Source organism: Trichosurus vulpecula, chromosome 3, assembly GCF_011100635.1.
Source record: "Trichosurus vulpecula isolate mTriVul1 chromosome 3, mTriVul1.pri, whole genome shotgun sequence".
Lineage (NCBI taxonomy): Eukaryota > Metazoa > Chordata > Mammalia > Diprotodontia > Phalangeridae > Trichosurus > Trichosurus vulpecula.
In genome coordinates, this window is record NC_050575.1 from 17832152 (window position 1) to 17854490 (window position 22339).

A 22339-nucleotide genomic window follows, 5' to 3' on the forward strand; every position below is an offset into this window, starting at 1 on the left:
AGTCATTCTAGAAAGCAATTTGGAACCGTGCCCCCAAATTCATCCAACTGTGCATCCCCTTTAATTCAGTAATACCACAATTAAGCCAGATGTCAAATCTTGTTGATTCTATTCCATAATATAGTTTCCATCTGTCCTCTCTTTTGCATTCACAGACCTGTCTCCTCTTCTCCATCCTCCAGTTTAGATCCTCATCACCTTTCGCCTGGACTATTACAATAGCCTACAAATTGGTTTAGTGACCTTCTGTCTCTCCCCTCTGCAATACATCACATATCTTGCCCAAACTGATATTCCTAAGGCACAGGTCACTCAACTGCTCAAGAAGTCCCAGTGCCTCCCTCTTGCTTCTCAAGTAAACTATAAAATCCTCTGTTTGACTTTTTAAATCCCTTCAAAATCAGATTCCAAACTACCTTTCCAGGTTTACAACAGACACGCTCGCATTACTAGACTCTATGTTCCACAGTGGACTGATTGCTGTTCCCTAATAATGACATTCTACCTTCCATTTCTGTACCTTTCCAAAGGCTGTTCCCCACCCCCCCCAACCATGCCTCTAACATACACCCAACTCACCTCTTCCTAAGAAAATACCTAGCTTTCCTAGCTTAGTTTGTGCCACTTCATACAGGAAACCTACCCTGAACTCCTCAGTTGCTCGGGCTTTCCTCCTATGAGAATTTTCCATATGCATGCTGTTTCCTTACAACAGAATGTAACTTCATTGAGAGGAGGACATTTTAACTTTTGTCTTTGTATCTCCTGTGCCTGCCATAAAGTGCGTTAAAAGATGCTTGTTGAACTGCATCAAAAGTTGGGGGAAAGGGTTGTGTGTATGGAAAAAAATAACATCATTTTGCCACTTATTTTAAAATTTTAGATATTCCTATTTTCCTTTGAAATAGATTTTTTTTGTTAAGAAAGCAACAAAAATATTTGAGCCTGCTTCTAACTTCTTACATCAACAACAGCTCAGGTTTATATAGTGCTAAAGCACTTTACAGAGGGTTTTGTCTGCAACCACCATGGGATGTAGGAAGTATAAACACTATTACCAAAGTAATTTTAACTTAAGTATCACACCAATAATGAATATTCTTAACTTTAAAATATTACAAATTGTAAACCTGCCAAGTATGAATCGTTCCTCCCCACCCCAAATTATATAAATGAATGAACTTTCCCCTCCAAGCTTATGTAAATAATATTCTAACTCCTATTATCAAGTATAGGTATTCAAATACACAAATGCAAACATAAGAAAATAACAAAAGTGAACAAAATTAAAACTACTATCAACCTCCTTGAGGAGGTATAGTCCCATTAGTGGGATCACTAAGTCAAAGAGAATATGTATTTTTGTAGATCCTAATGTATAATTCCATATTTTCTTTTAAATTTTGTCTTATTATGAACTTAACCACCAACAAAGATTGCATATGAAATCGTACATTTCTGTTCTTTACAATGTTTTTTTTAATATCTATTAAATTTAACACAGCAGTGACAAAACTTCCCATTTCTGCCTGCCCTTTTGAACTTGCAACTCCATCACTCCACCAACTCCTCCCACCAATCCCAAACAGAAGTCCTACCTTGTAACAAGTAAGTACAGTGAAATGAAATAAATCAACATATTGGTCCCCTTCAAAATGGTATGTCCTCTGACAAAAGGTGGGAGGCATGCTTCTTTGTTAGTCTTTTGAAGTCCTGATTTGTCAATACATTGATCAGAATTCTGAGATCTTTCCAAGTTGTTTTCCTTTACACTACGGTGGTCACTGAGTGAATGAACAAATAAGAAAGCACTTACTAAAGCTCATACTATATGCAAAGTACTGTGCTCAGCGCTGGAGACACAAATAAAAAGCCAAGATAAGTTAAAGTTGTTCTCTTGGTTCTGCTTACTTCATGTTACATCAGTTTATGTCTCCCCAAGTTTTTCTGAATCCATCATTTTCATCATGTCTTCTGAGGCAATAACCTTCCACTACACTGATACAAGTGTACTCAGCCAGTTGATTGGTTCTAAGAAAAGAAATCTACCTTCCATTTTCCTTATTATACTTGTAATCCTTCAAATGGTTTATTTCTTATCTATAAAATGAGGACAACACTTATACTGCCTACTCAACAGAATCACAGAATTTTTGAGTAGGAAGGGACATCAGCAACCAGCTAGACCAAGCCATATGCAAAAGGAATCTTTATTATAATTTACTAATATAATTTATAATTTATTATAATTTACTGATCATATTAGTTCTGTTTGAAGACTTCCAATGAGGGAGAACCCACCAATTTGTGGCCTAGACCATTCCATTTCAGGATAGTTCGAATTGTAAAGAGGCTTTTCCGAATATTAAGCCTAAATCTGCTTCCTTGCAATTTCCACTCATAGTTCTGTCCTCTGAGGCCAACTATAACATGTCCAATCACTCTTCCATAACATGATCCTTCAAATAGTTTTTTTAAAATAAGAAAATAACTAAAAGCCATTTATTAAACCCCATACTGACAGACACTGATAAATATGGTGGGAATACAAATACAAAATGTGACAATATCTGTCCTCAAATAATTTACAATCTAAGAGAGGGCAGATAACACATGCAGGGGAGTGGTGTCCAAGGACAGGAACTCTGGTCTCAGAAGTCACAGAGACAGTGAGTTGATTTACAGGGCAGTCAACAAACACACCCTTTCCATACGCCATGCTACCACTGTTTTGATCATCATGCTCAGTGACTTGTGACTTTAATTCTTTAGAGACTTATGTATTCCATGAATTACAGTCATATAAGATCACTGAACTGATATCGATGTTGGGGGAAAAAAAATGGGTCTTTGTTTCAGGGGAGAGGTTTGGGGGGGAGGGGGAGTGTCATAAAAATGCTGTGCAATTTCCCAAAGGCAAAAAGTGTGTGGCACAAAATTAAGTGGCTGCACTCCTTCTCCCATTCAGTTCTGGGCTCACCTAATATTCATCTGCAGTCACCTTTCATTCTCCTCTGGGTGCCCCATCTCTCCCCTCAGTCATCTCTTCTCCAGGATAAACACACCTAGTTCCTTCAACCTGCTCCCATAGTTCCCACATGACATAGATTCAAGACCTTTCACCATCCTTGTCCTTTTTTGAACAATCTTCAGCTTATCAGAGTCCTCCTTAAACTCTGACACCCAGGATCAAACACAGTATTCCAAGCCAAAAGGGTTGTTCTGGGAGAAATGTTGCAGAAAACACAACATACTTTATTATATAGCACTATTATTATATAACCCAAATTACTGAGAACAAACTTCAGAAATTAAATTTTACTCAACACAAAATTCTGAAATTAATAATCGTTTTAAGTTAATGAGTAAAAGTCAATATCTACATGTGGAAAATTCACCATGAAAAATAAATCAGCCTTGACATTCTCACACTACAAATTGATAGAAAAGATCAAGATTTTTCACATTAATGAAAGAGGAAGGCCTAAAAAAATACTCACATTAGGCTACAAACTATCTGTTACCATTTTGTTTCAAATGTCTTGAAACCAAGAGACTTAAAAGGTCTTTTAAATAAAAAGATTAAACTCTTCCTTAAATGAAATTGAAGGTTTTTAATCATTGCCAGGACAATGAGGCCACGTAAATCAGCTACTTGCCTTGAAAAGTTTATTTCTACCAAATAAAAAAGAACGTTTATTTCACTGATTTTATTGCCAGCATTCCTTCTGGATAGTAAAAGTTTTGTGAGCTGATAAACTTTCGTACCTATTGCAATGCTGGCATGACTAATGGCATTAGTACTCAGCAAACACACATGAATTATGAATCTAATGATGACAGAGTAAGACCTCATAAAATACCAATAAAATGTTGCAAAATACTGTAAGAAAAAAGAAACCAAGAACAGAAGTCAAGAGACCTGGGTTTTAGTCCAGATTCTGCCAATAAATAGCTATGTTATACTAAGTAAGTCACTTTGCCTCCTGGACTCACGTTTCCTCAATGTAAAATAAGGTGGCTGAACTATATTATCCTTAAATTCTCCTCCAGTTCTGACATTCTATGTTCTGTGGTTCTAAATTCAAGCCTAGAAAATAACTGAGGAAGGTGGTAGAATTATTACAATCACTTGTCTCCAGGACAAAATATTTAAAAAAAAAATAAACTACCAATAATTTTGTGAGATTTAATAAGCTAATAAATGTTACAGTTTATCAAAAATTACTGTCAGTACTCCTGACCCCCTAAAAAAATTGTTACTGGGAGGAAAGCAGACAACACAGGAAAAGGGAAGCACTAGACACTAAGAAATAATAATTTAAGCCAAAATACATAAAAATCAATAATTATTTTAATACTCAAAAGCAGAATGCCACATTTTTTAGGTTAAAATCCTTTTAGGAAAAACTGCACAAAATAGGTTTGATTTAAGATATGTCAAAGCTCAATGGTATCATCACATAATAGCAGTAATTTAAAATTCACATACTGTAGCCTTTCTCTAAATTACTTTGACAATATTCTCAATTCAGTCAATCAACAAGCATTTAGTAAGCTTTTACTATGTGTCACTGTGCTAAGCATTAGGGATACAAAGACAAAACATAGCCCTTGCACTCAAGTTCACATTTTGAGGAAACAATATGGAGACAACCACATACATACAAGATATATACAGTACAAACAGAAAGCTATCTCAGATGAATGGCACTAATGAAGGCTGAAAAGGAGAAAAGACTTCCTGTAGAAGGTGAGATCTGAGCTGAATCATGAAGGAAGCCAGGAAACAAGAGGTAACAGAAAGCATCCCAGGCATGGAGGGGTGGAAGGGGAGGAGAGGAATACCAGTGAAAAAGCAAGGAATAGGGAATTAAGAGTGTAATAGTCATGTTTGAGGAAATGCAAGTAGTCCAGCATCAAGTATGTAGGAATAAGGTGTAGGAAGATTAGAAAGGCTAATAAGGGGCCAGATTGTGAAGGACTCTAAGAGACAATCAGAGAAGTTTATACTTGGCCCTGGAAGTGAGTGGAAATCACAGGAGTTTACTGAGTAGGGAAATGAAATGGTCATACCTGCAGTCTAGGAAGCACACTTCAGCTGAATGGAGCATGGATTGTAATGAGCAGGGTAGAGGCAGGGACATTGTAATACAGGTATGAGTTGATAAGGACCTGAACCAGGGGACAGTTGTGTGAGCGGAAGGAAGGAAACATGACAGATTGTGAATGTGAAAACAACAAAATCTGAAAACAGATTGGATATGTGGGTTAAGTACAAGTGAGGAGTACAGGATAGCACCAAAGTTCAAGCCTGGGTGACTGGAGGATGGCAGTGTCTTCAGTAGTAATAGGGAAGTTTGGAAGAGAGGAAGGTTAGTTTGAGTGCAAAAGACAGGGAGTTGTTTTGGACGTGCTGCATTTGAGATATTTATGGAACAGCCAGGTCAAGATGTCCAAGAGGAAGACAGAGATGCGTGACTGTGGATCAGCAGAGAGAATAGGGCTAGTAATATCAATATGGGGATCATCTGCATAGAGATGATAACTGAATCTGTGGAAGCTTAAGAGAACACCAGGGGGGAGAGAGAATATAGCATCAAAAGAGAAAGGAGCCCAGGATAGAGCTTGGGAGGACACCCACAGGGAGTGGAGACAAAGATACAGCAAAGGGGACCATGAAGCAAAGGATGGATAGGGGAATCAAGAGAGAGCAGTTTCATGAAAACCCAGAAAGTAGAGTGAATCCAGAAGGAAATCGCAATGAAATACTGTACAATTCAAAAAAGATGAGAATAGAAAAAAGGCCATTAGATTTGGCAGTGCAGAAATAATTGGTAACTTTGGAGAGGGTAATTTCAGTTGAATGATGAGGTTATAAACCATATTGCAAAGAACTTAGAATCAAGTGAGAGGAAAGGAAGTCAAAAAATTGAGCATACACAGCTTTTTCAAGGCAGTTACCCATGAAGGATAAGAGAGATAAAGAATGATAGCTACTAGATACTGTTGGATCAAGTGAGAGTTTTTTAAAGGATAAAGGAAACAAAATCATGTTTGTGGAAATCAGGGAAGCAGCCAGTAGATGGACAGATCTGGGAAAATCAAAACTGCCAATGAAGAGCTGGCTGTGAATTGAATATCAATTACCCCTCTATACACCATAATGGACAAAGGTAGAACTACTCTAAAAATGAATGATGAATTTTTAAAGGAAGTCAACACTAGTGAACCCGTGATAATCATTAATAAACTTTGACTGATCAGAGACTATTCACTCAACAAATACTTTTTGAGCAAACTGTTAGAGATACAAAGAAAGCTTTAACAAATTGTCTATGCCCATAACAAGCTTACACTTACAGTTTCATCTGCAGCTATAAAAATAACACTTTCTACATTTGGGATAATCCATTTTAAACTGAGAAACTGATCATTTAAAATGTCAGAAATCTTCCTCTGTCTTTTTTGGTCTTTGAATGAACTATAAGAAGAGAAAGAATGAGTTCACTATATAATCTAATTTAAATTTCTGTAGAACGCCAACAACCAAAATGGCAACTATCTGGAAAATATACATGCATCCTATGTGGATAATTAAGTGTTGAGGGGGTGGAGCCAAGATGGTGGTTGGAAAGCAGGGACTTGCTTAAGCTCCCCAAATCGCTCTGAACAAATTCTAGAGCTGCAGAACCCAAAAAATAGCAGAGGGAAGCAGGTCTCCAGCCCAGGACAACCTCGATGGTTGCTGGGAAGGGTCCATCGCACCATGCTGGGAGCAGAGCACAGCCTAGCATGGGACGTGCCAGGACAGACAAGACCTGGAGTGGGGCGGGGGAGGAACAGGCCTTAGGACCATGAAACACTGAGCTGTGGCAGTCACCAGACTTCTCAACCCACAAATGCCAAAGACCACAGAGCAGGTTAGTGGGAAAACTGCTGAATTGGGGTGGGAGTGGTCTGGCCCCAGCCCCGAAGGTGGCAGAGGTAGCATGCCAGTGGCAACAGCAGCAGGAAGCTGCAGCACCAGGAAGCTGCAGCCACTGCTTCCAGGGCTCCAGAGTCAGCTGCTTCCCCAGTCCCTGACTCACAGGGTGGGAGCAATCAAGCAGCAAATCAGAGCAAGAGTGCAAAGAGAGCTTTGCTGGCGCAGAGGCAGTTTTGCCCTGCTTGGATCTGGATCCCGGTCCTGGTTGGCAGGGGGAGGAGGAGCACTGGTGTGGCAGAGTTTGCTGGGTAGAAGTAGCTCTGAAAACAGCAGTGCAGCCCCTAAAGCTTGGGAGAAAGTACTCTATACTCTACAAGCAGTCATACCCTGACAAAAAGCTCAAAGGTCAATTAGTTAGCTGGGAACATGAACAGGCAGTGAAAATGGACTCAGATTCAGACTCAGACTTTGGAATCTTTCTTTGGAGACAAAGAAGACTAAAACATACAGCCAGAAGAAGTCAACAAAGTCAAAGAGCCTACATCAAAAGCCTCCAAGAAAAATATGAAGTGGTCTCAGGCCATGGAAGAGCTCAAAAAGCATTTGGAAAAGCAAGTAAGACAAGTAGAGGAAAAATTGGGAAGAGAAATGAGAGTGATGCAAGAAAATCATGAAAAACAAGTCAACGACTTGCTAAAGGAGACCCAAAAAAATAGTGAAGAAAGTAACACCTTAAAAAATAGACTATTCAAATGGCAAGAGCTCCAAAAAGCCAATGAGAAGAATGCCTTGAAAGGCAGAATTAGCCAAATGGAAAAGGAGGTCCAAAAGACCACTGAAGAAAATACTTCCTTAAAAATTAGATTGGAGCAAGTGGAAGCTAGTGACTTTATGAGAACTCAAGATATTATAAAACAGAACCAAAGGAATGAAAAAATGGAAGACAATGTAAAATATTTCATTGGAAAAACCACTGATCTGGAGAATAGAGCCAGGAGAGATAATTTAAAAATTACTGGACTACCTGAAAGCCTTGATCAAAAAAAAAAAAAAAGAGCCTGGACATCATCTTTCAAGAAATTATCAAGGAAAACTGCCCTGATATTCTAGAACTAGAGGGTAAAATAGAAATGGAAAGAATCCACCCATCACCTCTTGAAAAAGATCCCAAAAAGAAAACTCCTAGGAATATTGTTGCCAAATTCCAGAGTTCCCAGGTCAAGGAGAAAATACTGCAAGCAGTCAGAAAGAAACATTTTGAGTATTGTGGAAAAATCAGGATAACACAAGATCTAGCAGCTTCTACATTAAGGGATCGAAGGTCTTAGAATATGATATTCCAGAGGTCAAAAGAGCTAAGATTAGAACCAAGAATTACCTACCCAGCAGAATTGAGTATAATGCCCCAAGGCAAAATATGGACTTTCAATAAAATAGAGGATTTTCAAGCTTTCTCAATGAAAAGGCCAGAGCTGAATAGAAAATCTGTCTTTCAAATACAAGAATCAAGAAAAGCATTAAAAAGTAAACAAGAAAGAGAACTCATAAGGGATTTACTAAAGCTGAACTGTTTTGTTTACATTCCTACAAGGAAAGATGTTTGTAATTCATGAGACCTTTCTCAGTATTAGGGTAGCTGAAGGGAATATATGTGTGTGTGTGTGTGTGTGTGTGTGTGTGTGTGTGTGTGTAGACAGACAGCACAGGGTGAGCTGAATATGAAGGGATGATATCTAAAAAGTAAAATAAAATTAAGGGGTGAGAGAGGAATATATTGAGAGAGGGAGAAAGGGAGAGATAGAATGGGGTAAATTATCTCACATAAAAGTGGCAAGAAAAAGCAGTTCTGTTGGAAGGGAAGTGGGGGCTGGTGAGGGGGAATGAGCGAATCTTGCTCTCATCAGATTTGACTTGAGGAGGGAATAACAGACACACTCAATTGGGTATCTTACCCCACAGGAAATCAGGGGGAAGGGGATAAGAAAGGAGAGATGACAGAAGAGAGGGTAGATCAGGAGAGGAGGCAATCAAAAGCAAAAACTTTTGAAAAGGGACAGGGTCAAGGGAGAACATTGAATAAAGGGGGATAGGATAGGATGGAGGGAAATATAGTTAGTCTTTCACAACATGATTATTGTAGAAGTGTTTTGCATATTGATACATGTGTGGCCCATGTTGAATTGCTTGCCTTCTTAGGGAGGGTGGGTGGGGAGGGAAGAGGGGAAAGAATTCGGAACTCAAATTTCTAAAAGCAGATGCTCAAAAAAGAAAGTTGTTTTTGCATCCAACTGGGAAATAAGATATACAGGCAATGGGTTATAGAAATCTATCTTGCCCTACAGGAAAGTAAGAGGAAAGGGGATTGGGGAGGAGTGTGATGACAGAAGGGAAGGCTGACTGGGGAACAGAGCAATCAGAATACATGGCATATTGGAGTGGGGGGAGAGTGAAATGGGGAGAAAATTTGTAACTCAAAATCTTGTGGAAATCAATGTTGAAAACTAAAATATTAGATAATAAAATATGAAGACAGATAATTAAGTTTATTGAAGGGGAAAAAAAATCATCCAAGAACCCAGGCTTATTTTAGGTAAATGTACAAATGTATATTTCTTGTCCTAACATGATTTCATTAGTATTATATTCACATTTCACAAGCCTTCTCTATCTCAGGAGACAGTCTTCATGGGTTGTTTATGACTTTACACAGTTCCTTCCTTACATATAGTAAGTGCTTAATAAATGTTTGCTGAATTTAATTGACCAAAACGAAACACAAAAACCCCCATAACCTGGTTGCCAACCTTCTGGTGGTGTCCGACTATAGCTGAGCAAAAGTATACTCTAAATATCCATGATGATTACATTAAAGATGGATCACTTCCAATGGCTTCACAGTTCTCAAATAGGAATTGGCGAAGGTAAAAGCTAAGAGAGACCTTACAGATTATCTAGTTCAACTTCTTGTTTTTCAGAGACAAAGAAACTGAGGCCCAGAAAATTGAAGGTAATTACCTAAACGTGGTAGAGCTGAGTTCTGACAGATTTGTATTTCAATTTTCAAGGTAGACCATACATTTTCAAATCAGTCACATTTACAAAACAAGTCAATTTTAGAATTTGTTTTTCAAGGGTCAACAGTTCTATGTGTCTACTTCAATTAGCTACAGTGAACCAACAAATAAATCTTTTGGTTTCTTGATGAAGTTAAAAATTTTAAAATAAATCACTGCTTTTAAACATATACCCTCTAAATGTAAAATGTATGGGGACTTTAAAATAGGAATGCACTTTGGAGCAACCTATAATCAAGACTAGTCTCTCTAACTACTGGTTTAAATCCATCTTGATTTGAAAGGAACAGAGAAATTTATTTTCAATGAGTACTTTCATACTACAGGATGAAAATGCAATAGAGTGGTAAATTAACAAATGTATGGATACCTTTAAAAGTTAATTCAATCCTCCAAAGCCTGCTGTTTCCTTCTTCTGATAACAGTACATTTACCTTATAATTTCACTGCTGCTATTTGTTAGAAAAATAAATTGAAAATATTTCTTATTCTGTTCCCACGATTTCTGAAGGGATCAGAGGATCACAGATGAAGAGCTAGAAGGGATCTCAGAGGTAAATTAATCTAATCCTCTCATTTTACAGATGAGCAAACTGACTGGGAGGTTAGGTGACTTGACAAAGGTCACACAAGACAGTACAAGTGGGAGGAGAAAATTGGAGTCCAAGTCTTCTGAATCCAAAGCCATTGATCCTTCCACTGGTAACACTTAAGTACTCCTATTAATGTAGCACTTTGTACTCACTGCATTTTTCATATTTTACCTAAATGATTTAATTCTTACTAAACTTTATTTATTTTATCCATAGTCATAAGATTAAAGGCTAGAAATAACTTTAGAGATCATCAAGTCCAGACCTCTCACTTTACAGATGAGGAAACTGAGGTGCAGAGAGATTAATCTCATACCCAAGATCAAATATGTAGCAAAAATAGGGATTCAAATTCAAAGTAATCAGAATTCTCTGCAAATAATGACAGTATTTCACCACAGAGGAGTTTACTATTTTTCACTGCAAATATTTGACATTTTATCAAAATTATGATCTAAGAATCTAATCACCATCTCTATAGGAAGATGTATTTCAAGTTCCAAACAACCAACTTGCAATCAAACTTTCAGAACATAGCCCATTTTTAAATTGGATTTGGTTTTGTTTTCATTTTTACTTGAGCATGACAGCAGTATTAAGAGTAAGGGCCTCCGAAGGAGGTAATATACATTTAAATATATAATCAGGTAGCTTTAAGCAAACAAAACACATTACTTCCTCCTATCCTATATTTAAATAATCAAGTAACAAGCATTTATTAAGCACTTACTATGTGTCAGGTACTGTACTAACAGTTAGGGATATAAAGAAAAACTACATAGAGCCCCTGCCAGGTTTCATGGTATATAGCAAAATTCCATAAAAATTGAAAATGAAGAGGAAGAGGTCTGTGCAGTCCCCCACTAAGGCAGGTTATAATCGGAGAGGCAGAGTACTTCCTGGAGGATGTGAGATTTTAACTGAATCATTAAGAATGAGGAGAATGTATAAATAATAAGACAAAAAGCAAAGGAATCACAGAAAGTTAGAAGTAGCCTTAGAGAGTTCTCCTAATCAAACCCCCTCACTTTACAGTTGAGGAATGTAGCACAAGGAGCAACACAGCACATAAAAAGACATGGAAGAGCAATAAGCATGCCTGCCATGTGAATAAGAAAAAATGCTTGTATATAAAAGGATCTGTGGTAGAGATAGAAATAAATTTGCCAAAAAGCAAAATGGGGTTCTATTATGGAAAGTTTTGAGAGGTGGGTTGAGGATTTTAGAATTTATACCACAGGCCAGTGTTTTTCAAATTAAGTAGCACCGTCTCTGGGGAAAATTTTTAATGGCAAATGAGAAAACACAGCAACCTTAGCGGCTTTGCCATCTGTGCTTGGTCCGTACAATTTACGTGTTCAGTCAATGTAGACTGGTAAATAATTGATCATGTGACTAAAAAGTTCAATTCAAGATCAACAAGGAGCCACCATTGAGTACTTCCAATACGGCTCACAATTTATCAGTGCGTCACAGCAGTTATAAAATAGTGCCTTTTTTAGTCCTGGTTTTGTTTGATTTTTACCATAATTTTTTTTTGTATCAATATCCATTATAGATCAAATGGGTAAAATCCATAAGTTTGAAGAGACCAGGGGAAAAAAAATAAACAACCAAGAATCTGACAATGAAATAAACATCCAATAACCTAATCTGGGTAACAAACTCCATTACAGAAGATACATAAATATGACACTAATAATCTCTAATCTGGTTTTATTTCTAATGATCCTGATCTAATGGGGCAAGCTGCCAAATTTAAAAAAAAAAAAATTCTATGAGACAAAAGGAGGCCATTTTGCTAGCAAAACAGAACAAATTTAATTTTTAAATTATCACATTTTCCAGCAAAATTGTGAGCAGAAAAAACTCTTAAACATTAGTTGACTTACACAAAAGGGAAAAAAAAATGTTGACATACCACAGTGTGACTAACATATCCAATACTATTTCTAACTATAAAATATTTATTGATAGCAATCACTTTCATCTCATTAATTTGCTTGTAACATTGTAAGATTAAAAATAAAATTTATCTGAAAATGAAATTTTTAAAATTCAAGGTTACATTGTATGATATAAATAACAGCAAGCATTTTTTAGAATCACTTAAGAATAAATATTTACATCAAAGTTATATTTAAAGTGAAGGGGTCTGCCATGCTGCTGAAGGAAATATGGAACCCACTGTGAATTTTTAATAAGATTAATGATGTGATAACGGACAACTTGTACTGCTCATTTCAACACTTAACAATTCGTGATTTTGTTGGTATGGGTATTTCCTTTAATAACAAGCTCACAATCCTTCAACTTTGTAGACAAGACTTCAAAAGTTTGGGGGTAAAAACATTCATTATGAGACACTGAATTCAGCTGATTCTCAGACAAGAGATACATAGTTGATCACTATTCAATTCACACAGGATCACATATGTGGATTTAGAAAGGAACTTAGAAGCTATCGAGCCCAACACCTTTATTTTTCAGACGAGAAAACAGAGGGTTCAAGATATTTACCCAAGATCACACAGCTATAATGTCTAAGCAATATCTGAACTTAACATCTTCTTAACTCCAAGACCAGTGCTCTTATGCCATCCTGCCTACTCAAAAAGCCTTTCCAGTTTAAGAGAACAGTCCAAACCTGCATTCCACTGGCATAACCTTTAAGAACCCAGGGCTATCCATATCAATGCCATGAAAAGACAATGGAGCAGAGCTTTGACAGAGGGATAAAAGCAGCACTTGAAGAGGTATGGAAGTTAGACTAGAGGCAGGGAAGCCAGCTAACAGACTTGAAGCTATTTCTATCACTGCATGAAGTGATAAGAACTTGGACTAGGGTGATGGCAATGAGAATGGTAAGAAATGATGCAAAAAAAAAAAAAAAAAAGGATATTCCAAGGCAGAAGTCAAGATAGGAAAGTAAAACTTATAGTTTAGTTTTTCAAGAGAGAAGTGAATGAATATTTGTTTATTTTTAAGGCCTGGTAAAAGCACCCTCCTTGCTGTCTGAAACCAAGGGGCAAGATCACATGACCTCTTGAAGTCCTTTTTAGCTCTATGATGCTAGGGATTTGCAATCATTTGTTAGGTTTTTATTACTAATCTATTTTCTCCCCATAAACTTCATGCAAAAGACACCAACACAGCTGAGATGACATAATTCAATTCTTTTTTCTGAGCATGCTTAATTCATCCTTTGCTAGTAAGGGGGAAATATCCAAAGTTCTCTTATAAAATCCTATCACTTCATAAAATTTTTATTTAAAAATATGATTTGTAACCTGTTACCTAAAGATCAATACAAACCAACCAGAAGACTGATGAATAATATATTGTACAGATCAAGTTGTGAGATACAAAGCAAAGTCAGTCCTCTACAGGAAAAACGTAGAGATGAGATACAAACATAGACTCCAGACTCCAAAGCCAGCATTCTTCCCATAGCACCAAACTACTTTCCTGGGAATTATCTAAGAGACTGATAATGTCCATGCACAGGACATTTACTAACCAACTTGCTCATCTTTTTTAAGAAGGGAGGAAGGGAGGAAGGGAGGGAGGGAGGAAACTGATGGGAAATTATAAAGAACAAGCTTGGTTCCAAGTAAGAGACATCACTTTCTTCTAAATCCATCCTCATTTTTCAACTGAAACTGCCCTTTCCAAAGTTACCAATCACCTCTTCAGTGCCAAATCTAATGGCCTTTTTTCAATCCTTATCTTTCTTGAACTGTGCAGCATTTGATCACTAATCTGGATACACTTCATTCTCTGGGTTTTCATTTAACTGCTCTCTCCTGGTTTTCCTCCTATCCATCCTGTTCCTTCATAGTCTCTTTTGTTGCATTTTCATCTCCACTACCTGCGGGTATGTCCCAAGGCTCTATCCTGGGCCCCTTTCTCTTTTGACTCCATACTCTTACACATCTCTTCAGCTTCCATGGATTCAATAATCATCCCTGTGCTGATGATTCCTAGATCTATATATCTAGCCCTGATCTCTCGGATGATTATCATGTTATTATCAATCATGTCATCTCCAACTGATTCTTGGACATCTTCAACTGGATATTGTATAACTATCTCAAACTCAATCTGTCCAAAACAGAATTCCTTGTCTTTTGCCCCAAAACTTTTCCCTCTTCCAAACTTCCCTATCATTACTGAGGGAATTACTATCTTCCCAGACACTAAGACTTATAACCCCGGTGCTATTCTGCACTCTTCACTTCCACTCAGCCCACAAATCGAAACTTTCGCCAAGTCTTATTGTTTATACGTTCATATCACCATTTCACACACGTCCTCTTCTTTCTATACAATTCTAGGTCAGATGTTCCATCTCTCATGGAACTGAAATACTCTTTTGGTTAGAATTCTTGCCTCAAGTTTCTTCCCACTCTGATCAATCTTCCACTCAGCTGCCAAGGTGATTTCTCTCATGCAAAAGTCCCACCCTTTCCCCAAACAATAAATTCCAGTGGCTCCCTATTACCTGCAAGGCCAAGTATAAATTTCTCTGTGTGCCATTTAAAGCTCTTCATCACCCAGCCCCTTTCCATCTTTCTGGCCTCCTTATATCTTACTCTCTTCTACAGACTCTACAATCTAGTTACACTGGCCTAATTTCAGTTCCTCAAGCATCACCCTCCTTTTTTGTGACTCCTTGCTTTTCACTATCTCCCATTCATGGGATGCTCCATCCCCTTCAATTCTGTCTCTTAGTTTCCCTAGCTTCCTTCAAGTCACCTCAAATTCCATTTTCTGCAAGAGGCCTTTCTTGGTCTTCCAATTACTATCTTCCCTTTCTGGTTACCTTCATCTATTTTGTGTGTGTGTGTGTGTGTGTGTGTATCTCTTTTATGTCCCTAAACATTTACAGGTTGAGAAGTAGAAAGAGAAATGGGCCTGGAGTCAGGAAGAGCCGAGTTCAAATTCAGATTGAGACAATTACTAGGTGTGACCCTTAACCTGTCTGACTCAGTTTCCTCAACTCTAAAATGGGGATCATAATCACACCTACTTCACAGGACAGTTATGTGGACAAAATGAGATTACATCGATAAAGCACTTAGTACAGTGCCTGACACAGGCCCAGCAAATGCTCTATAAATGCCATTTCCCTTTCCCATTAAGAAGTACGATTTTTTGAGATTAGCAACTGGGTTTTTCTGCCTTTCTTTGTATCACCAACACTAAGCACATTGCTTGGTACATCCTAAGTGGTTAATAAATACTTACTGATTGACTGACACCTCCTCCACATTTTGCAGAGGTCAAAGTTCAAGGATGTGGAATATTACATGCAACATCAGGATCATTCCATGCACTGATTAGTTTTGCCAATTTTTTTTCCTCTTCTTCCTCTTTTTAAGAAATTTGCTATAAGAGACTGTTCAATGGGAGAGGGGAAAAGAAAAGATAGAGGTGGAAATCTAGGCAATATAAAAACAAAAGATACTAATAAAAATTTCTTTAAAAAGAAAAAGTAAAGGTGGAAGCAAGGGTAGCAGGTAATGTTGGGTGACCAAAGTCGGAAGCACTGAAGAGCTTCAGACAATAAAAAATTTCTTTTCTTTTTTAAAGTTACACTGAAGAAAAGAGGATTTGAAAAAAGAGATGGGACCCATACTCAGTTTGATGGGCCTGTTATTATAGGCTACAGAGAGAATGAAAGACAGAGATTTGCATCGGTTTTCTGTCCTAAGGAAAATGAACTTTGGATCTCAGAACCAAAAGGGTTAATAATCTTGGACTATATGGTCTCTACCTCCCAAATCTGAAATTCCATGATGGAAGACTTATGAATTTTATAAAAATAATTTAAAAGAAATTCACAAGACAATATTTTTATTTGAAGATATTTTTTATTCTTTCAAAAAAGGAAATTAATTGAACTACACTTTGAATTGAAAATTAAAGATGAATAAGGACACTATTGTCCTTCCAATACAACCTCCTTGACAATTAGAACAATCAGAAATATCTTTCTCTTTTATGATTTAAACTTCATTTGTCTACTTTCAAATTTCCTTAAAAATTAATTTCTCAGAAAAATCTAGGCTGAATTTATGTTAATTTCAAAGAAAGTTTGATTCAATAAATTCCAGCATTCTGACTTTGAAGTCAGTAAACATTATTTTAAATCATGTTTTTCACTTATTGTGTTGCTCAAAGGGGCAAGTCATAAACTTTAAGCCTCATTTTCTTGATTTGTAAAACAAGTGGAAAATATCTGTATTATCTAAAGCTTAAGATTATAATGAAGGAAGCATTTCACAAGCCTTAAAACACTCTATAAGTGTGAATTATTATTACAATTAGAACTAGGTTATTATTATTACAACTAGATTTCTTAGTTTATCATGGATACTTTAGTTAGCTTCCCTTTGCTAACAAAGTTTGACCTTCTCCATAGGGTTGATCTATATGTCTAGAATAGTTTTCAAACACATAATCCAAAGTGTTGTCCAAACTTACTAGCAACACTTTATCATGCTAATTCAGGACAAGCATATATAAAAATAGTCATACGTAACATTAAAATCATAATGAAATGTGATTATACTAACCTTACTGTAGTGAGTACAAATAGAGTGCTACCACTGCAGTCAAAACTATAACCAAATGAAATTTTATAGAGTACTCTCCCCTTTCTTAAGTGAAAGTAATTTCACAGAGAAGCTAGAAATTCCCAAAAATATTTCCCAAATAAAACAAAATTCTGTCTGAACATGACACCAATAATCAGATGATTAAACATATATGGTTCAATAATCCATTTGGAATTTAGATTATACATGAGTAAGGGAGCAGCTAATTCCTGACAAAAAAAGTTTTATCTTTTTTTTTTTAAAACACCAATATTCTCATAGCAATATGATGTGTCTACAAATAATGGAACGCCATAATCTCCAAAAAATATTGTGGGTGACAGAGCTATGAACAGATGCATGACGAGCATAAGCAGGCTGTAGCATATTACCAACCATGACTTCTAAGCAAGTGTCACAACAGATATGCATTAAGAAAATGATCAATTGCCTACTGGGTCATTTCAAAATGGCGATATCTCAGACACCTCAAGCTCAACAGGTCCAAAATAGAAACCATTATCCTCCTCTGAAAACCCAATTCTCTTCTGAACTTTCCTATTCCTGTTGAGGACTAGCATCTTTCCAGTAATCCTCTCACCTTCTTTTACTACACACAGTCAATTAATTGATAAGTCTTATCAACTGTATCCTCCATAATATACCTAGCTGCTAGATTCTAGCATTTATCTACTTCTGTCCATTCACACAGATACTACCCTATTTTAAGGTCCTCATCAATTCTCACTTGATCTACTACTGCAAGAACCTAATTGGTCTCCCTGCCTTTAAGTCCCTCATCTCTCCAATCCTCCCAGCAACCTAAATGATTTTCCTAAAACTCAGGTCTGATCATGGTATTCCACTCATTCAATAAACTCCAATAACTCTCTATTACTCCAGGGATCAACTACCAACTCCTTCATACACACTCTTCACCCTCATTTCCACCTCCTGAATTCCTACTTTCCTTCAAAGTTCAGCTCAACAGGACCTTCTCTGACGTGCTTTTATGTACTGTATACAATACAGTACACATACTTGTCTCTTCTTAGCCACATCTCTTCCTTCCCTCTATAAAATGAAAGATCTTTAAGGAAACAAACTATTTCATTCTTGTTTTTATATTCCTAGCATCCTAGCATCTGTAATGCTTAATAGATGCTTATCAAATGACTGACTGAAATTAGCTGGACGTTACTGATGCAGTGGTACCTACAAAATGTTAAAACGATTAAAAGAAAGGCCTCCAGTGCACTGGGTGGATCCATTATGAAAGATTTATGGGAAGTCATGGAAAGGAAAGTTTATATAGGGTTACAATAAGCACTTGAAGGAAGTAACTACTTCAGTGAGGTCATAGATCTATTGAAGAAATATGCATATGTAACTACAAGATTTTAGTGCAGAACAAACGTGGTAACAAAGGCTAAAATTTTATCGATATCCCTTTCCAATTTTGGAAAAGTGTTAAGTTCTTTGAAATAAAGATGCTACATGAATCCAAAATGTTTTACTATATTTTGTCCCTAATGAAGTTACACAATTACATGAAGACCTCTATTATAATGTATAATGATTACACCATTGTAATGTAAGAGTTAAAAATTTCAGTATCACATACTTAACAGCTTTGTTTTCCTGTTCTTCAAGTCCACTTACAATTTACAGTTACTAGCACTACAAATGAGCTACAGAGAGCTGGAACCCTAAATTATTTGTCAGTTCAGTTGCACAATGAATACCAATATAGAAGTTGCCCAATCTTAAGAATGACTACCATACAGCTATCAGGTTGCTCATTCTATTAAAGCTAATACATCAATTCTATATCATCCAACAACTGATGCTTTACTCTCATACCCTAACTTGTAATCTTGTCCTGGTCTTTCAAAATCAAATGGTAGATAAAGGAAGAATGGAAGCCACAGTACTTAGAAAATAAGTAAATATAAAGCCTCAAACTATCCCTTTCAAAAGCAGATGTAACACTGGTTAATTATTCAATTGGACACTGTACTATTGACCCTGAAAAAAAGATCAAAGGAAATGAAACCGATTTAATACTGCATGTAACGAAGAATGGTGGCACCCACAGAAATTAGAAAGAACCAGTAACTTTTTTGGTGCATCATTCTCTTGTTGACTTCATGTGACCTTAACATTTTACTAAGAAGAAGAAAAATTTTTAACATTTTTTTAAAAAGCCATGGGTTACCCAAAACTGGGTTTGTTTTCTTCACTGTAGCATAAATGGCTTAAGTTTCTAATCAAGAATATAATAAATCACACTTCATATAAATAAATTTACTGAGTTCCAATGATTATTAATACTTGGTAGAACCTAGTTAGTTATATCTGAAATGAGAAGATGAGTATTGAGAACCTCCGAGATTCCCATTAGGTACTGACCTGAAGAACATGGAATTTAAAATAAGGTGCATTCTAGATCTGTAATTCCCATGATTTGGGATATTTTTCTTCTGCCTTCCTATTGTTTTGTATGGAAGAACGCCGAAGTGCCTTAATGCCATAACACTAGGTAATCTACAGGGTTAGGAATGGAGTTTGATTTCATCGGCATTGGAAACTCCCAGATGAGTAAATTCCCTCTGCAGATGTAGGATAGTACCTTCTCTGAGACTTGCCTACAAGAGAGAGGTGATTTGCCCAGGATCAACAGGCAGTATTAGAGGCCACACTCAAACCTAGGTCCTCCTCCATAGAGGCCAGTACTATGTTCACTATGTCATGCTGCCTTTTAAGTAGAAAAGAATTTAATTAAAAGTCTTATCTAATACTATTTAATAAGAATTGGTTTTTTTAAAGTTTTCAAAAAAATCTTCAAAAAAATCAGACTTTTCTCTTAATAGATCCTTTAGAGATATTTATTCAAGCATCATTTTGAGAACTGACTAAAGTACCATGAGCCTCTACCAACAGGTGTGGGAGGAAAAGGTCTACTGTCCCATATAGTTTGGATTTCAGGCTACCCCCCCCAAAAAAAATGTTAATATCATCATAAACACACTGCAATTACATTAGTGAACATAAAAATGCAACACCCCTGGAGCTGTTATCGGAAAGACATCTTAGCACTGAAGAATCATCTGAACAGCGGTCATCGAGGCGTTCCTAGCCTTTGACAGATGGACAGATGCTAGGCCCCAAGTAATAGGAAGTGGGGGGGGGGGGGCGGCACCAGAAACGAATAGTATAGTAGAAGGGCAAAGTCTATGTCCACCTTCTATCTTCCCCTCACTTCCACTCACGCCTCTCCCCAAATTAGCACTTAATGTTTGTTACACATCATCGAACGCAGCTTATGACTCCTCTTCTGGGCAGTGCACAAGAGGCCAAGGGTTAAGTTCGGCCGCCAAAGGGGTGGGGGTGGTGAGGAGCGGATATCCCAGGGAGCTCCGCAGGATAGGATATCCAAGGGGCTGATCTAGGAGGCTGTATAGTGAGTGCTAGTAGGGGAGTCGGGGGTATGGCAGGAGATGCAGCCCGGGGGGGTGGGGGGGAGGAGTGAAAGTGACGGAGGTTTGGAGGGGATGGGGAGCTGGGAATTAAAAGAAAAAATAAAGGAATGGGGAGAAGGAGCAAGAGAAGAGGGGGAAGGAAGGGAGGAAGGAAGGAAGGAAGGAAGGAAGGAAGGAAGGAAGGAAGGAAGGAAGGAAGGAAGGAAGGAAGGAAGGAAGGAGAAGGAGGGGGAGGAGGGGCAGAGAAGGGAGGTCCAGAGGAGGAAGAGGATGGCAGGAGGACAAGCGGAGGAAGGCGAGGGCGCGGCGCCGCGCGGGGCGGGAGGCCGCTCGCACTTACCCCACTCGAGGAACTCGGCCACATACTTGTCCCTGCGCAGGGCCGACTGGCTGCACTCGGTGTAGAGGCAGATGAGCACGTCCAGCAGGGCCTCCACACTCAGCGAGCTCTCGTTGCGCCACGGCCCGTCCAGGAGCAGCTGCTCCAGCTTCTTCAGCCGCACCTTGGCCGACATGATGCCCGCACGCCCTCGCTCGCTCAGGACACCGCGCGCGGGGCGGCCTCGGCTCCGCCGCCTTCGAGCCCCGGCCGGGTGGAGGCCGCCGCTATCCGCGGCCCCGAGTTAGGGCGAGCCCCCCGGCGATGGAGGGACTGGGCGGCGAGGAGTCCCGGGGCAGGCAACGGCGCGGGGGCGGTGGCGGCCGCTCCGGGCTAAGCCCACATCTTCCGGGGCTCCTTCCGAGAGGCGAAGGGTCTGGGGCCCGCGGCCCCTCGGGGCCATGGGCCGGTGCCCCTCACGCAGGCCGCCCCTTCCCCACCTCAGCCGCGACGCCGCCGCCGCTGCTCACACACACACAAGCAACCCCGCGCCCTCAGCGCGCGCAGCCGCCGTCTCTCCCACGCACGCGCACCCCGCCCGGCCTCCGGCCTCCGGCGGCGGTGGGTTCCGGAGATTCGGTCGATTCGGCCCCGTCCGTCCGTCCGCCCGCCCGCCAGTCGCCTCAGCTCCCAGAGCCACCCGCCTCCTTCCCCGCCCCCCACTCCACCCCGAGCCGGGTGCGTGAGCCAGGCCGGATCGCGGCGCAAGCTCCCAGCCAGCCTGCCAGCCAGCCAATCCGGGGGCCGGCCGCCGCCCCCCTCCTCCCCGCCCCGCCTCGCCCTGCCCCTCCCGGGCCCTCCGCGCTGACCTCACCGCGCAATGCCTCCCCTCCCCAGCTTTCCTCCCTGCACTCCTGTCCCTTTCGCCTTTGCGCACCCAGGACAGGGTCTTCGCCGCTTGCCGTAGGCCGGGAGAAAGGGAAGGGGGTGGGGGGGAGGGAAAGGAAGGAGGGTGGGCGAGGCTCCCTGGACCTTCCTGTCCGGGGCTCGGCTCTTCCCACCCCAGCCCCCCCACTCCCCTCCGCCTGGCGTGCCCGCAGTCGGCTCCCGGGCGTGGTGGCTGTGGAAGTGGGCTGGGGCACGCACGGGACTCCCCGGGGGGAGGGAGGGAGAGAGGCGAGGTCCGCGACTGTGCTGACCGCGCGTGGGAGCGGAGGGAGGAAACGTGTCTTTCGGGAGAAGGGCGGCGACCGCGGCTCCTCCGAGCCTCATCTGGCCCCGGAGCTCGGCGTGGCTCGGCCGGCCCGCACTCCCTCCTCGGTCCCCGAATCGTGCTTGATG

At 39.6% G+C, this 22339-nt stretch overlaps 1 protein-coding gene across 1 annotated transcript in view; it reads right to left on the minus strand.

The window, feature by feature from the left end:
* Positions 1 to 21740, minus strand: part of CDC42BPB (CDC42 binding protein kinase beta) — a 172787-nt gene extending 151047 nt beyond the window's left edge. Inside the window, exon 1 of the mRNA XM_036752011.1 lies at positions 21020 to 21740. Within this exon, the coding sequence (XP_036607906.1) occupies positions 21020 to 21194 (175 nt within the window). The 5' untranslated portion in view covers positions 21195 to 21740. The remainder of the gene's footprint in view (positions 1 to 21019) is intronic.
* Positions 21741 to 22339: the final 599 nt, after the last annotated feature.